The sequence below is a fragment of the Culex pipiens genome, chromosome 1 (genome assembly GCF_016801865.2).
Source record: "Culex pipiens pallens isolate TS chromosome 1, TS_CPP_V2, whole genome shotgun sequence".
In the NCBI taxonomy this organism is placed as follows: domain Eukaryota; kingdom Metazoa; phylum Arthropoda; class Insecta; order Diptera; family Culicidae; genus Culex; species Culex pipiens.
Genome location: NC_068937.1, coordinates 58944758 through 58963345, shown reverse-complemented (window position 1 = coordinate 58963345; position 18588 = coordinate 58944758). Strand labels below are relative to the sequence as shown.

The window sequence follows — 18588 nt, the reverse complement described above, 5'->3', positions numbered from 1 at the left end:
AAATTATGAACATAACCGTAACGATCAGGGGTTTTCTATTTTTGTGTGGTGCTCGATGCAATATCAAATCGTTATGATCGAACTATCTTGATTCAAGTTAGAACGTCTCTATATGGGTGAATGGCAACTAAGACGAAATGCTGGGAAAAAGTTTAGCCCAACCACTCGCTGTGTGATGTTTTATGATCAGAAGAAAAGTTTAAGAGAATATTCGCCGTACTAGCTATATAATTTCAGCCCCATCAAACGCCGCACAGCCAAGAGTATGTCAACTTTGCAACATAAACCAAAACGACTTCCCAAGTGGCGAGCATGCTGGTACCTTAGTGTGTGATGCATGATGACTGCACAAATGGAGTCAAATTTTGAGCCGCTTCAGTACCTTCGTGACGTCAGTCACAAAAGAGAGGGGGTTGAAATAAAAAACGTGACAAAGTGCCGGCACATGCTCGAGAGTGACAACGCTCTTACGCATACATGATTTACTACGACAGTCCAACAGCAAGCGGACTCTTGACAGTGGAAAAGGGCGGAAAACTCGCTCCTCAGAAAACGAAGCACCTCCGGAAAATGTCGCATGAGAGTCGCATGGCCCCCCCTCTCGATATACACAGCACAGGGGCATAATCAACATAATCATAATTTGCATTTTTCTTTCATCAGCCGCCGTCTGATGTACACTCTGCACTGCACGAGGTGGACTCCAAGTTGGTTCCAAACGAAGTTTGCATTGGAACGTAAACATTCTTTGCAGTTCCCGGACTCATTCAGTGGGTATAATGAAAAGTTACGAGTAGAGAAGGTTAACCTGTGAGAGCAAAGAATCTAATATTAAACCTACATGTTTGCTGCTGTTTTTGCGCTGACCATCAGCGCTGTGGAGGCATAGCTGGAGTCGTAAGAGTTTTAAAACAGTGAGACAGGAACTTTGTAGTTTTGCTTGAAGTTGGAATTGGATTCAGCGAAATCAAGTTATCATACTCTCAAACATAACATAAGAAGAACTGGAGGCAATCCGTATCCAATATTCACAGACAAACAGAATTGATTTTATTTTGGAAATACATTAATCAACTATTTAACTGCCAATTAGGGTTACATCCAACGCCAAATCACCATGGCAATTTAAAATCCACCTCACTGAAAAAACGATGTTTACTCCTTTTTGAGTTCTGAATTTCATCTGATCATGCTAAAAATACTTGAATGAAAGAAGAACGGCAACCTGCTCAAGTTCTTATTTAAAAAATATACCTAATCGTGGTCGGGTCCGGTGGTTTAGTGGTTAGCGTGGTAGCCTCTAAACCCCAGTATGGCCTGGGTTCAATCCCAGACGGACCCGGTGGCATTTTTCGAGACGAGATTTGCTTGCCCACGCCTTCTATCGGATGGGGAAGTAAAACGTCGGTCCATTTGCGTAAAAGAGGTTTTGGGTGACTCACCACACATAACCTTCGAACGCCTAGAAATGAGCAGAAACTTGCAAAAGAGACCACAAAAAACCCGGGGGTCGTTAAAGTGGATTACTTTGCTTTTATCTAATCGTCATATACATCAAAATGCCATAAGGCGTCATCCATAAAGTATGTCACGCTAAAATCGGCCAAAATTAAACCCACCTTCCCCCTATGTCACCTTTGTCACGATGGCTCCAACCCCCCTTCGAAAAGTACGTCACATTCTGTTGACTCCCTCCCCCCCCCCCTCTCCATATAGATTTTTTAAATAATTATTACATGATTTATAAATAGGATTATTTATAAATTCGGAGTTCAATAGAGATAGTTTTTAATTTTACAGGCTGTGTTTAGATTTTTATTTTGTTGAATGCTGTAGTGATAGAAATCACCATCAACAGTTTTTTTTTGAAAATCTAATGATTTAAGCATATTAAATCTATCATCGAAAACTCTGTTTCTTAAAGCCTTGTGTCGTGTTTGATTTATGAGTAAATTTTAATAAATTTTTTTTTTTAGGTATATTCTTTGACTGAATTTTCAGTATTCAGGAAATAGTCTAGCGTGACGTCACGGTCTCACGGACCCCCCTCTCCCACTTGTCACACTTTTTCACGCTTGCTCCCCTAGAGCTGGACGTACTTTATGGATTTAGGCGTCAGCTTTCATTTATTGAGTGGAAGGGATGTATGAAAAACGATTGATGGATTTTGGTGTTGGTTCCCCGTAATTGTTACTGATAAGGATCTTAAAACAATGCTCCACACAGTAAAAAAAACATGGTAAAATTACATCTAAAAAGGAGTACATCTTTTATGTCAGAAAAAAGCTTTAATTTTACCTCTTATAATGTGTAAATTTACATCTGGCAGACGCTAGGAAAAAATATCTGTAATCCTTAAAAAATATCAAACCGGCGAAAGTTATATCTAGCTTACTAAGTCCGCGCCCCAACCCGCACGGCTAACTCGCCGCTGTGAAAACTGGTCGATCAAAGCCAATGTAGCTCTATGTGCTCCGTACATTGTATACTGTATTTACTGCATATCCGGTACATAGAGGTACATTGGCTTTGATCGTCCAGTTTTCACAGCGGCGAGTTAGCCGTGCGGGTTGGGGCGCGGACTTAGTAAGCTAGATATAACTTTCGCCGGTTTGATATTTTTTTAGGATTACAGATATTTTTTCCTAGCGTCTGCCAGATGTAAATTTACACATTATAAGAGGTAAAATTAAAGCTTTTTTCTGACATAAAAGATGTACTCCTTTTTAGATGTAATTTTACCATGTTTTTTTACTGTGCATGGACCACAGGAGAAAGGTGGGTACCAGTCTATCTACAACTTCATTAAAGCCTATATCATGCAGCTCAATACCGGCACTGGCTACAACTAGTGACAAGATCACAACGAAGTGAATATGAATGTTAAACCGATACTTGAGAGTTGATGAGAGAGATGTGAATAGAATCCAGAATCATTCGCCGAGTACACCGGCAGCGCTACGGCAAAAGCGATTGATGGATTTAATAAAAATGTTCAATGATATACACCCAAAGGGAAAATATATCTCAAAATCTGCAACAGCGGATTTGCTGCAGAAAATGTAATATTTTATTACATTTTTTGCAGCAAGCCCGTAGATCATTTTTGCCCGCGTGTAAACACGTCAGCGATCTGCAGTTCTCACCAACACATATAATGCAGGTGGTGAGAACATTATGATCGCACTCTGTCCCTCACAATTCATCAAGCGTCCATGGCGCGATGGTAGCGGGTCGGATCAGCAACCTAGAAGTTGACGGTTCAATCCTCGTTCTGTTAAGATTTTTTTTCTGCGATACAATCAATCTGCCGTCGGTAATGTCGATAATTGTCGGTAACGGGCAAAAATGTCATACCCCTATAACGCAAAAAATGCATGAGGACAGATTTCATGCAGATTCTGATATACTTTCATGCCGCCATGTATCACAATCATGCGACCGCCGGTTGGGTGTAGGTATGTTTGTCTGTGTAATATCTTTGCACGATGAATTCGAATCTGTACCCCATGTTTTCACATTTATCCTGTGAGACTGCAAATCGGGTGATAACCCGTTAGCAGCACAAGTGACTCAACCTCATTCGTTCTGCACTCAAAATGGCTAGTGGATATCGTCCAAGAAGCCTCGATTATTAGAGCTTTGGTGGCTAAACCAGCTAATCATCTTGCACCAACCAGCAGAGAACAGAAGAGAAACGCACCACGCAGCCAAGAAGAGACATGAGAACCATGCTTGGTATTGCATTTGCCAGACGTAATAGTCCATTAATATTCACCTAATCTTCAAAGTACAGACTACAAAGTACACTGCGTGGAGCTGCTCAAAACCGGAGATTCGCTCACTTTAGCTGCTCGGTAAATCGGCCCGGAGCAATTGAGGCAGACAAACAGCTGCTGCAAACGTTCTGGCCCTGAATGTGTTCAATTATATTTAGCTTAGCATGGAAATGAACCACCATCTGAGCGGCTGCGTTTCTCGTCGGGGTCCCGAGACGATCTCTTAGGAAGAGACAGAGTTCGCCACAAAACATAGTTTGACAAGAAGAACAGTGAGTTAATACCTCATGAATAGTCACTTTCACTTATAAATTATGTTAATTAGCTCCGATACTTGCGAGGACTAAGTTGTTGTGACTATTCACTGTTTTAAGCCTAATGGTGATGAAATGGCTCATGATTTTGATCAAGTTAAGGTTCCAATTAAGGTAATATTACAAAAGTACTATGAAAAGTTCGCTTCACAAAGCTTTGACTGATTTAGTTTATTTAATGTCTTGAAATATCCATACAGGATCAGTACCAAACTGAAGCGACTGTTGAGGTCACATTTGACTTTCTTTCTATAACTTAAGCCCCCACATCTAAAACTATCACCAGGATACACTGTACAGTTGCTCGCTTTCCTGAAACTGCCTTTTCTCAAGGGATCCTCCTCAGCTGCAGCACACTTTCAAGGGAAACTTTCTTATTACAGCATTATTGTGAGTTGTAACACGTATGAGTGTGATCAGAGAAAAAGTTCCCGTGGTAGGGTGGTGGTAACAGCAAGAAATATGAATATTGCATCCCGGTGAAATATTGACTGTCAAGGGAATAAATGAAAAACTTTTTTTCCCTGCTTTCCCCAATACTCCCACGCTGAACCGCAACATGTACAATATTGAAGGTTTAAAAGACACTGTGCGAAGAAATGTTCAATTGGACACGGCTATATAGGCAGAGCTTTTCTTCGTATTCATTACAGTGCAGACAATCTTTACAAGCGAATATAAAAGCAAGTTTGATGCAGGAAGTTTCTTGGAAATTTGTTTTTCATCGACGTCTGTCTAACTCAAGTGCAATCCTGTCAAAGATGCAATTATTTCATAAAACGGCGGTGAAATGTTCAATCAGATAGTTGAGATGAGTGTTTCTTGTAAAAAACTTTCATTAAGTTGGAAGCTTTGTGTAATATTTTTTTTATGACTGCAAAACAAAACATTCGTTTCGTTTTTTTTTATCAAGAAAATGTATTTGTAACCGCTTAGCCCATACAACCGTGCGAGAAAATGTGTTTGTAATGGCTTAACCATACAATAAGATGTTTGATAATTTTAGGCGAATTTAGTTTATTGAAAACATTAAAATCAAGTTTTTTTGGCTGTAAATGATGTATTTTATGGGTTATATTTTAGCAATTTAAATTTTCGTTGAGCTGAACTATTTATTTTAGAAAAGTCTCAATCAATACCCGAAACATCTTAGATGTCAACTCATGTGTCAGAAAACCCCAAAATATAACACGAGCTATAAATGCAGTTCGAAAATAAGGACTTAATGGTGCACATCAACCAGAGCTTTTTGTACCAAGATTTTTGTTATCCACATTTTAATATCTATAAAATTACGTAAATTATAGATAGATTTTTTGATTCATCCCCCAATGTAAAATCTACAGAGCATCATTGGTGCGCTGGAAGTGGGGACGCGAAGCCTTGATTATTCAGGTAAATTTTTTTTTGTGTGCTTATGTGTCGCTGTTTGTATGGGGTGAGTGCATAATTTGTAAAGGTGGTGTAAAAAATATTCGGAGTGAAAAGTGATTTTTTTGTGTGCCTTTGGTCGTGAATTGTGTGTGTCTTAATTTATTGTTTTGTGATTTTCAAAGCCCTTCCTATATCATCGTTGATCGGAAGGCACGGCATCGGGTGGATTGTGTTTAAATTTTTCGAGGTTTTATTTATTTGCGGTGAAAAAGCCATTTCTATATAATGATCGAAAGACGCACTGACAATTTGGATCCTCCCTTTCGTTGAACTGCAGGCTTCTTGTGAGGGCGCCGGTATTGACTAATAAAGTAGGGATCTTCAGAGGTTAAACAGTGAACGGATGGTTGGCTCCCACCAGTGGTGTCACGGTTCGCTTTTGAGCGTATCATAGCCACTCAATCGACGAACCTATCGGGTGAGCGCTTATCGAACGCTGAGAGCGGCGGGTTTGAACGGTTCGCGAACCAAAATTTCGATCATCATTTCTCTGCTCGCTTGCCGCTCCGCTCTGAACGGAGTAAAGAGAGTGTTCAGCGAACGGTTCGCCAACGGAGAATGTAGGCACTGATAGAAAAACTTATTTGTTTTTATTCTTCACTCCCACAAAATTGTTCAAATTTGTTAACGACCATCCATAAACTACGTGGACATCTGAGGATAAGGGGGGGGACGCAATGGCGATTAACCACGTTCCATAGAAAAAAGATTTAATTTGAATGGAAATTGTCCACGATGGGGGGGGGGGGGGTGGAGGGTTGAGATTTCCAAAAAAGTGTCCACGTTTGTGGATGGTCCCCAAGGAACCAGGGAGTCCTCTGTTGACCCAGGACATAACAACATAATATAAAAAAGTCTACCATACTCACTGGAGCTATGCGGGTATGATCCGCAGTTATAAACCGCAGACCTCTTTCTTGTTACGGCGGTGAACCCACCGGTAATAAATCCAGGGAGTCATTGGAAAACCCAGGACATCCCAATGAGTTGTTGCAGCCATGCTCTGTAGCCCTTCATAGTCACCTTCTGTTGTCAAAATCATGAAATGTTTTTCTCTGAGTGCTGTTTTTTTAGCTCTTCTTGCGAACCGCTCATTGATGGTCCCTCTCATTCTCATTCGCGATGAGAGAGCCAGAGTTCATGCGAACCACGGCAGGCGTTCGGATCGTGGTTCGCTCGTGCTTGGTTCGCAATCATGAGCGAACCACACTTGAGCGTCAGGACGTATCGTTTGAACCACGATTCGAGTGAGCGAACCGTGACACCACTGGCTCCCACTGATCATTTTTGATTCATTGTTTAACTTCAGCTGATCTGTCAATAACGGAGTAGCAGCTGATTGGCAGTCAACCATGCTCATGCTCATGCTCATCCCCCAATGTAAAATCTACAACACATTTTACATCAAAGTTTCACTCTTTTTACAATCTGATTGTTGCCGGGTTGGGTCCGCAAGTTTGACAATTTTGGAATAAAAAGATAACAATTTCCTTGGTCCAAAAATGGGGATGTGTTCCGTTTAGACGAGAATCGAGGTTCTCGTTTCAATTCGGAAGGACTTACCGCTCGGTCTTTAACTGTGGATGTAAGAAAACATTTTCAAAAGAGGATACAACACTTTTTGAACATCGTTACAGAATCTAGAATTCAACTTAATTCTACAGTAAGGATTTTTTGGGCACCAATGAGTACATTGATACAAATTTAAAATTACTATGAAGTGTTTGCTTGTCCAAAGGACCGCACAGTGCAACCGGCACACAGTAACACTATTTCGTTAACACCTAAAATTATACGCTCCCTTTAATGTGGAAGATCAAAGAAACAACTCTTCTTCCCCCTTGACCGTGTGTACCGACTGTGGCCTAGTGTGCCACAGAGAGGAGGACGCAGCAGCAGAACTAGAGGTGCGATAGTGGTCGTTCCAAAGCTCGACGTGGAAAACACAAACAAACCATCTTAGGGTAGGTTCTGGTGGAGGAAGAGGACGAATTGTACATCTGCAATGCGGAAGTTGTTTGTGTGTGTGTGTTCTTCTTCTTCTTCTCCATAGTCACCTCAGGTTGTGGGGGTGTGGGATGAGGTGGAAAGGTACGACCTCTGGCCAACACCAAGCCAACAAGACCTATTTCCTCCACGCTTCTTCTCCTCCTCCGACTCCCGTTAGTGGCACAAGTCACAGTCACCGTCGACGACGTCAGGTTGAAATCCTCTCTCGGGAACCGTTTTTCGTGGTGATGGTGTGGCGTTAGCCGGAAGAGAAGTGTCGAGGATCTGCGAAGAAAATGATGCCCGCGAACGTTGTCTTCATTTCTAACCCAGCACAAGACGACCGACGATGAGGATGATAATGATGCCCCATCGTATGCATAAATTGGACGTTATGCATAGAATTAAAGTCGTAAGATTAGATAATTTAAAATTATTTTTGCGCGCGCTGGAAAAGTGCGCGCCGCCGCCAGCGCGGTAGTATAATCTACCTCTATGAATTTATTCGCTCGACAATGAGCTTGGGATTACAATAAAGAAAAAATAAAAATTCAAATTCCACGAGCGGAAGGCCGCTCATTTTTTGCGGAAGGGCGATTTTTGGACGTTCTTGTTCTTTTTTGTGGTGGTAAGATCTATTCTATTTTTTTGGTACTTAGCCGGTTTTAAAAGGAATATATATTTTGTGGGTAACCATGTTAGCAGCAACTCCTTTATAATTTTCTTAGAATTAATGCATAAATGACTCCTATAACACTTTTTTGACATGCTGGAGCTTATTTTTGAATGCCGGAAACCATGTTTTGTTCATACTCAGAAATCGGTTTGTGTCTTTATTAAAGAGCCAATATTGCGGCGGATTTTAAAGGACTTTAATGCTCCGGTTGCATACGATTTGTAATAAGTTTTTTTAAGGAAACATATGAATCAATAAAAAAAATAGAATATGGTCCAATTTAAAAGCTTTTTGAAGCTTTAAGATCAGTTTTAGTTTCGCAATGTTATGAGCAATTATATTTTAAAATCATAATATCGTCGGGCTTGTGATATCTTGTTCACGTGCATTTTAGGGCCAAATTGAGTTAACGGTACACATCAACCAGAGCTTTTGCACCCAGATTTTTGTCACAGATATTTTAGTATCTTCAAAAGTACGGGTACTATCGATATGATTTTTTATTTTCCCTCTAAATTACTGTCTTCAAAGTTATTAACAACGAAGTTTGATTTTTTTACCATCGGAATTTAGGATAAGAAGACAACAGCTTCCTTGGTTGCTGTGCACCCTTAAGTACAAAATTTTGAGCAACTATATTACCTTTCAACAAAAACAGTAAAAACCTCGTGCAATGTTGTCATTTTTCTTTACAATTGCGTTCTGGTTGTGCTATCTTGCCAAGAAGTTTGTCTTTTGTCTGTTGTCTGTGGTCTGTGGTCTGTTGTGTGTTGTCTGTTGTCTGTTGTCTGTTGTCTGTTGTCTGTTGTCTGTTGTCTGTTGTCTGTTGTCTGTTGTCAGTTGTCTGTTGTCTGTTGTCTGTTGTCTGTTGTCTGTTGTCTGTTGTCTGTTGTCTGTTGTCCACGGGTCCCCCACAGACCGATATTATGAAAAAAAAATCCACCCAAACCAATGATTGGACTTCCGCCTCGTAAGCGGTAGATCGGGGTTCAAATCCCGGCTCGGACCAACACAACTGGTGATCTTTTCCCTTCTGTATTCGATTGCTTATTAAAGGGAAGGTAGTGTATCGTCACAAACTGAACCTTATCGCGACACCTTAGGGAACCTATGAAATGTTAACATTAACCTAAACATGTTAACATTAGTTGAGTGAAAAACTGCCACTGAATCCGCTTTGTAAATGCCGGCCCCGATACTCTTCACGGGTGTTCCCCTCAGGGACTGGGAAAGATTTACTTACTTTTTACAATGATTGGACATGGTTTCTGGGACCATTCTGCACCTCTGGGCCGAGTTTCAAAATATTTGCCGGCAAAAATTTCGAATACGGTCAGTTTTAGTATTTTGAGTAGAAATTAAGGAGCGCGCTGGCGGCGACATAAACTTTTTGCAACGGCCTTACTTGCCAACAGACATGTTTCCACTTGCACCAAAGGCTTTAATACATAAAACCTTATCACCGTAGGAGAAAATCCTTCACAACGATCGCTTAAACAATAATACTTTCTCACAAAAGCGCACAGTTTTATTTTAGAACCAAAGCTCTTATTCAAAACACTTTTGAATAAAAGTATAGTAATAATAATGGCCGATGGCTTGAAAAAACAGCGATATTCTTCCGCAGCTCAACTGTTTTGTTTTTCCAATGGTGCCAGCCGCCACACCATTCTGCACAGTCCGGCACAATTGCGGCAGCTCATGCTTCCTGTGAGAGTGTGGGGTTGGAGCGGCAAAACAAGCCGATTGTTCCAGACCGAGGCCGGGTTTTGGTCACTTTGGCCACTCCTCGCTAAAACCGAGTGCACAGGATGGCAGGCAGCACTTGGATATTTTTCAGCAAATTGTTTTAATGTGAATGAAAAGTCTGGCAAAAGGAAAGAATTAAATAAATATTATTTCTACTTTCCGCATTTCAGCGTTTCGTGGTGAACGATGCTCGGGCTCGACCAACCACTCCTTTGGCTCAAATCCGAAATGAGTGGAAGTATAAAAATACTGCACTGGGACGTTCATGAATGAAGCCGTTTTTGATAAAATAATACGAAAAAGGGTTAAAGCTGTAGAATATTTAGAATAACCTAAAATTTGGGTTTTGTTCAGTTGGTATCAATTAATAAATATAAAGTATTAATTAATTCATAGGAAAATACTAATCAAATTTTAATTACAACAGTTTTAGTTTTCTTTGTATAAATGTTGAAGTTGGAGCGTCGCGGCTATTCTCCAATATTGTGGGTAATATTTAAAGAAGGACAGAAATTGTGATCATGTGGGACAAATACGGACGAGATTTCGAATGTTGTTTCCAACCATTAAGAACACAAACTTTGTTTGTTTGAATCAATCAATGTGTTCTTAAATTAGTTTTGAAAAATACCATTTATAGATACTGGAACTTTAATTTTAATGTCTTGCTCAAAGGATCACACATTTTATTAAAATAAACTAAGCTTACAAGAACACTTTTGCAAATTAACCTTTTTTTTTTTTTTTTACTGGCGCCGGCGCCGGTGCGACCCCGAAGGAGCAACAAGGTGAACGGATGCTGTACACCGAGTCGGAGCTGTGGGCCATTTACCGAGAATACAGAGTTCGCTTGACGCAGTGCAAGACACCCGAGGAACAGATTGACGTGATCGCACACTTGCTGACACATGGCACGAGAAAATGATCATCTAATTCAGTTAAAGTTTTTTTTTTTATTATTATTTATTATTTGTTGTACTCTTGATCCTCGGTCCTAACCTGGTCGTAGCACCTAAAAGGACCTAATAAAAATAAGTTGTGAAGAAAAAAAAAAAATTAAAAAAAAAAAAATAATTTTTGTTCCAGAAGAACAAAGGTGGTGAAACCATAAAACGCAACAATGCACATCATTGCTCCTGCTACTCGTCTATTTACCTTCATACTGGTTCAAGTTTATTCCACTCAACTGACTATCCATTCCATATGTCCATACCGACCAGACCAGACCAGGTCCATATCATCCACCCACATAATCCAACTTATCATAATCGTAATTTGTATGAAAAAGTAAGCATTTGATGCATACATGATGACGATGACGAGCTCGGTACTGCCACACACTGGCACTGGCACTGGATCCACCAGAGAGTGCATCTTTTTTTCGTGGAAACTCCTTCTCGTTGGGTGCAGCACACAGCTCATCATCGTTTTGAATGGGAAATGCACCGGTCGGTGCTGGTGAGTCCACCAATAGCAGTTTTCCACGCTGAGAACAGACAGCAAACCTGGTATGGTGCCAAGGTAGGACCTCGGGGATGTGTTCTCCCGAGTGTTTTGGGGCTGCCAGTGATACTCGCGTGATGGTTATGAACCCGTGTGTCCTTCATGTGCTTTGTACGATATTTCACAGTTAAAAATAGTAATACGAGCGATGAAATATATGAAAATAGCTATCATAACAATTTTGTATACACTTATCATTAGACAAAACTGAAATTTATTTGTAAAAACACCACTACCCCTGATCACATAAATGTCCCAGATTTATTTTCATCGCTTTTGAGTTATTGATGCAGTTTGGTTTAAAATTTACAAAGCGGATTCACTGGCAGTTTTTAACTCAACTAATGTTAACATGTTAAGGTTAATGTTAATGCCTTCCTAAGGTGTAAAATCGTATGCTCTTTCAGAAAAACCTGCAGCATCCTGTGCTTTGTTCTAGAAATCAAAAGGAAATCAAGTTTTTTCGCGAAAACTTAATCCGTAGCTTTGTGTGTGGGATTATTGCCTTTAAAAAAAGCATGTCAGTTTTAATTCATTAACAAGACAAGACTCCAGGAAATCTGAAAACTGTTGAATGTACATTAGGGTGTAATATGATTGTATGAAAAATATACGATTTTAAAATCGGCCTTTTATTCGGTTGCTATGGAAGGTACTCTATATTTTTTCCGGGTAGAAAATAGTGCTTGCTTGCCTAAAAAAAGACATATTGTTCTCAAAACTGGTCTAAAACGTGATTGTCGAGCAAAATACAAACATACAATACAACGCAAATTGAGACATATCATTTGAAGTAAATAATTTCAACCAACCTTTGGCCAAACATCCGAAACCAATAAAAAAATTTTAAGGTCAAACGGGAAGCCGCAACCAACGCTACCAACGCAGCAAACCAATCAATCTTATACTTGGGATTAGGGCTCAGTACACCTAGCGGATCATGTCCTGAAATGCCCGCAAAATTTACCCGTACATTCCAGACTCGATTATCCGAAGGCCTTGGCAAAATTTCACTTCGGATAAGCGGATCACGAAAATGATTTTTTGAAAAAATGAATTTTATAATTTAAAAGGCAATCATCCATTCAAACTTGGCTAAAATGGTGTCGCAGAACTCGAATCTGATATTTAAAGCATGAACATAAAAATATACGAAAAAACTTTTTTTTTGTTCGTGATTTTATTATCCGAAGTCCCATACAAACCTTCGGATAATCGAACTTCGAATAATCGGAACTTCAGATAATCGAGGCTTTGGGTAATCTAAGTCTGGACTGTAATATGCAACCTATAGGGATTTTTTTTCCAATTTCCATTCAATAATAATTTTTACACTCCAATGCCGAGTTATTTGAGTGAGCCAATTTTCAAAATATCTCAGATTTTACTAATTACACGAGGTATTAACCTTTCAACTCAATGGTCAGGTTAATGATTCTATATGATTATGTGATAATAATGTTTGCTTCTGAATCTGATTTTTTATTCAAAACATTAAACAAACAGTAAAGATATTAAGCTACGCCCGTTTGGAATGATATTTACGGCAATTAGAAATAAGCGATTTTGGTCATACACTTTTGGTTCCACTTAAATATTTTGACCAAATAAGTTCATTTACCCCTCAAAAGATTCGGAAAAAATGTCTTATTTCAGATTCTATAAAGAAATCCGGGATTGGCCACTTGGTAAAGGAGACATTTTGGAACCTACTGGGGTAGGTTTTTGGCTGGGTTGTACAACCCAATTTTCAGGTCATGGTTATCAACATGTAATCAACCATATCTTCTTCTTCTTCTATCTATCTTCTATATATATAAAAAATTTCGACAGTTTTGTTCGAACGCGCATCAGTTGATAACGGACAGTCGGATCGGAGCGCTCTTTGCTGCGTTGGGTTCGTATAAGCCCAAGGAAGGTTCTTACGCTAAAGAGTGAAAACTTTGGCCACTCCGGAACCGATTCCGGAAGATCTGCAGATTGTATGGGAAAAATTGCGTAAAATCAAATTTTGATGACAGGAGGCTAAAAACGTCAAGAAGTGAAAAAATGACAAGACGAAGTTTGTCGGGGTTAGCTTGTAATTTATAAATAAAGACATATTCTGGAAATATTTAGCATGCTATTTTAGTTCCAGACCACCGAATTTGAATTAGCAGCCCTTCCGAAACTAACTACAGAGAACATGAATATGACTTCCGACATGTCAATCAACACGCATTTCGACTCAGAAATTGAAATTTGACATCCTCAGTATGAACTAGTTTCATTTGGCCACCCTGCCATCAACCCGGAATATCCATAACATAGTTTCGAAGCACTATTTTTAGGAAAAATGCCAAGTATTGCTTCCGACATAATATGATCTTTTGGTATTTCCGAAATTGGTCAACTGGAACCATGTTACAGATATTGATGGCAGGGTGGTCAAAAGAATGCAAGACCATACTGTAGATGTCTAATTTGAATTTTAAACCCACAATCAGTAACACACCGTTCAAATGGGTTACCCGATTTAGCTCATTGATGGTATTGTGTTGTCAATGTTTCACTAAAAACATCAATAATCACAAGGAATACAGTTTCGGATATGATGAAAGTTAAAGCCACTCAGAATTTATTTCGTCAAAATCAGCATTTCGTTTATTTTTTTTCCTTTTTATCTAGATGAGAATCAATTGACTTCAAATCCTTATGGCCTATAGAGAGATTCTGTTTGTTTATTATATACAATTGACAGGGGTTTACAACTCTAATGAAGTATAGGTTCAGTTTTTTTACAAAGATTCGTTTACTTGCACTATCTAAAAAGTATCTCAGATCACTAGAAGTAATATTTGCATTTCGTGTTTTAAAATCTCGGCTTTATGTACAATTCCATAGAGGGGGGTTTTGATATAGATTTGATATACTCTTTTCTCTCTGTTTCTTTGCAATATTTTTGTTTTGTTTTCTGTTCTTTTCTTCTATACTTGTTTCAGCGAAAACTGTATAATATTTTAACTAAGTACTTAAACCACTAGCTATGTATATATATACCTTCAAAGAATAACTACTTATCAGTCAAGGGGGATCTTTGCTCTCATCTCGTAATATCTCTTATAATTGTGTTTGTGTTCTCCTCTTGTTGGTTTGTCTAAAACTTAAACGATAATAAAAAATAATTTGGTATATTACACACTCGCAAACTCGGAGTACGTTTTTCTTCTTTTTTTGCCTAATGCTCAATCATCTTTGTAATGCTAGCTTCAATTTCCACCGTGGTTTCAACTCTTCTTCTGCTGCTTCTGTTTCTGCACATTAAATGCAATGACTGTCAGAGTTTTCATCTCGTTTTCTTCTGAGAGCTGCTGAGTTTCCCAGCAGAAGGGAAAATCAGATGCACTGAACACCCTGTGCTTGCTGTGTGTTGCTGATACTGCCCAGCTGCACATTGCATTGTACCTGAGCGATGCTCTGTGTGTGCTCCACTACGAACGGCGGGCGAGGGAGACGCGCAGGCAGGTCCACCTGGAATCTCTAAAATTGAACGTTGTAAGGAACAATGTGGAGTTAGGCAAAAAATGTTTTTTTTTTCAAACTTGAGAAAAAAATCATTTTGACCATCAATTTTCACGGTAAGAAAACAAAAATTATCAAATTGATTAGCGAATTGAGAAAAATGTGAATGGTCAAATTGTATCTACATTTCGAAGATTTTTCTGATTTTTTTTTATGTCAAAGAACTTTTTATTTTTATTATTTACTTTGATTTATCCATTTCAAATGATTTTGCATCGAATTAAATGTTCTCTATTTATTAGTTCAACTTATGAACGAAATTAACAACAATCGTTTCCTACTCAACTGAGTGTGTCCTTGTGTATGTGTGTGTCTGTGTGTAACGCTGCGTCGTTGTCTCCATCGCCGTCGCGACGCTTTGCTGCAGCGTACTCGACGTCGTTTCGCGAGAGTGAGAGCTGAATGCTTTCGTTTTAAAAGGGATTTTTATCTGTTAAGTGGGAGGAGGAGTAGGGGCGTGGGAGTAGTGCGGGAGCGTTGGCAAAAACTTAATACGTATATGAAATCTTGTTTCTACATCTTATCTCCCGACAGCGTCGTCCTCTGCAGGGGAGCTGCTTCTTAAGTGGAAACTTTGTCGTACACCGGTTTCGTTTCTAGTTTTTTTTTTTGCTAAATCTCGTTCAATTTTACGCTCTGGCAATATTTTTAAAAGCTCAAACCACAAATGCAACATTTTTTTCGGCGCTTTCTCTGCCCTTTTTTAAAAGGATATTTTTTGTGTGTTAAAATAGCTTCACTATCGATAACAATTTCCAAGCGTACGCGCTATCTCAGCTGAGTTTTTTTTTATTTTGTGTCGTTTTCTAAAAAATGCATTACAGATTGATTTTCCCGATACTTTCATAATACAGCGAATTTCTTTTTTTTCCGTTGAGTGTATTTTTATATCTCTGCTACAAAGTTTTAAAGCTCAAGCCGAATTTTGTTTTGTCATTAAGCTACGATAAAATTTCGAATTTTCGATTAATACAGACTTCGCTAAGAACAAGTTTCAAGATAAAACACTATCCAATTTTTCTCTTTGTTTTTGGTTATCTCTTCTTCTCACGTTTCTTCATATAATTTTCTCTTTGTTTCGATTAATAAGGCCACGCATTTTCGTCTCTCTTTTACACAAGAAGAAGAAGATTGTTACGTCTGTCTCTCTCTCTTTAAACGGAGGGCGGCGCGCACTGAACGGAGGGGGTGGCGACATTGGCGAAGGCGAAGCGTTGCGGATGGTTGGGAGGGGGTGAGGATCACACATACATACAAGGTGGAGGGGGGCAGCATGAATAAGAGGGGCAGTAGAGCAAGTTTTGTTTTCCACTCCAGACAGGACGAGCGACATCGGCGAGCTTTACTTTCGATTTCATCTAATTTTTTTTTTGCGTTTCGCGTAGAACGTGTTAAAAGTTAGACTTTGTTGCTATGAATTTAGTAACAACACAGTTGTGTAACAACAAAAGGAACTACTCTGGGAATTGTAAAGTACGTTTCAGTGTTAACTATTCGTTTTTTTTGTTGTTGGAAATGTTAGCAACAGAGAACAGACATCCCAGCTCGAACCACAGCCTACTTGTTTGGAAAGTTGCAACGTTAGTCCGTTTGAGACGCTGCTATCGCAGAAGAGAGCTGTCATCTTTAACGTAAACAATAACATGAAAATGCAAATGGTTGCATGGATGTCTGTTTGCTGCGCTTTCGAACGTGATGCAGTAACAATGAGGAGATAGAGAGATAATAAATAAAAACAATGAGGATAATCCTAGGTTACTTGTATCACATTGAAACCTCCCTCGCGGGCGCTCGTCCTTGACTTGGGGGAAATTTGCTCATAAAACACACCTAAGCTGAGGAGGCAGTAAATAACGACGGGATTCCGCGACGCTTACGCTAAACGTGGGTCGCCAGGGCACCCTTCCGCAGATCCCCGTTAGCTGGAAGAATAAACTGCCCCGGGCCGGGACTCGCTCCGGACTGCGTGGGCAGTGTCGGCGTTGGTTGGCTGCTCTGCTGGGAGGTCTGATCCATGCTGGAGTTGGCCGCCGCTGTAGACGAAGACCGAATTGACTCGGGACTCGTCAGGCCGGACGTGATGCCGACTATGCTGCCACCGTTGTTAAGTAACGGGCCGTTGCCGACGCCCAGATTGACACCCATCGAGAGCAGCGAGTTCTGCTGCCCGCGACCGGCACTGTACGGTGGCGGGGCCGGAGTGACCGCCGGATTGGCCGTACTCGGCGGTGGAAGTGGCGGCAGCTGGGCCGTGCTACTCCGCAGGTACGGATTGCCGTACGTTGCGCTGTACCGCGGATCTATGCTCGGCGCAGTCATCAGGGAAGTATCTGAACAAAAAACAAAAAAAAAGACCCAAATCAGTCATCAGCCACTCCTCGATCGTCGAAAAACTACTCACTCATTAGACTGTTGGACAGCGAGCCCATACCGTTGCCGATGCTAGGCAGTCCGTTGTCCTGCCGCAGCTCAAGCCGGTTCCGGGTCAGGCTGAGGTTCCCGTTTGGCATCTGGTGGTGACTCTGGCTGCTGGTGTTTACGTGCAGCGGCATGTTGTAGTCGTGCGCGTAGTCAACGTACGGCACGTAGCCGCCATTGCTCTGGCCGATCTTGGACTGGAGCGTGCCGAGACCGTCCGTGAAGTCGCCGGAGTAGCTGTGCCAACAAAAGTCCTAATTAGTTTCTTCTCTATACGTGCACGTTATGAGCTATCCGATTATCCTAGCTATTATCCGGGCACAAAAAAACGTTATCCAATCCAATAGTCTGAGAAACTATTCGAACTAACAAATTTCATTAAAAAATATCAACATTTTATAAAGTTTGACACACGATATCGGATAACGAGTCTGTATTTGCAAGACATTGAATCCGGATAATATTTAATGTCATGTCTCTGTTATGTAGTTATCTGGATAACATCTGAATACAGTCTAGACTCGAATATCCGAAGTTTGGATTATCAGAAGTTCGATTATCCGAAGGTTTGTATGCGTCTTCGGATATTTAAATCATGTAGATTTATTTTAAATTTTTATATATTTTCTAACTTTTAACAATAATAACAAAAAATCCCAGGCCTTCGGATAATCCAATTTGAACCGTATTCGTTATTCTGAATCTTTCCTGGAACGATCTTTTATTGTTTTTAAATAGAGTTTGAAGTCGAATCAAATATTGTCCTGTCCGGATACGCGAAACCTTCATACTGGATAACAATTTGGTTTAAATTAGTATAAACAACAAGTATACACCCTTTACAATCCATCTTTATTCAAAACATAGACTTCCCTAAGGTCATTTTCTGAATTCGGATATCCAAACTCTCCAATCTGGATAATATTTAAAAAGTGTTATTTTAAGTGTTAGGTATCCGTTTTGATAATAAATTAACTAAAACTGCGGATTATATATTTTTCAGTTCAATTAAATTAAACTGTTAATGTGGATAAAAAGCAGGATAAGCCATTTTAAATGATTATTAATTGTCAAATCTCATGATGCCCGGAATTTACACTGGGAAATTATACGGATGAAATCTGAACATCCATTATTCCAAAAGAAAATCTCGACTCTCCACTAT

The 18588-nt window shown here is 39.8% G+C and overlaps 1 protein-coding gene across 1 annotated transcript in view; it reads right to left on the bottom strand.

Moving 5' to 3' along the window:
• Nucleotides 1-14060: 14060 nt before the first annotated feature.
• The window catches only part of LOC120420407 (irregular chiasm C-roughest protein-like), a 65935-nt gene continuing 61407 nt past the window's right edge, over nt 14061-18588 (bottom strand). The window contains exons 8-9 of the mRNA XM_039583424.2: nt 17407-17660; nt 14061-17335 (exon numbers count right to left, since the gene is read on the bottom strand). Of these exons, the coding sequence (XP_039439358.1) occupies nt 16884-17335; nt 17407-17660 (706 nt within the window). The 3' untranslated portion in view covers nt 14061-16883. The remainder of the gene's footprint in view (nt 17336-17406; nt 17661-18588) is intronic.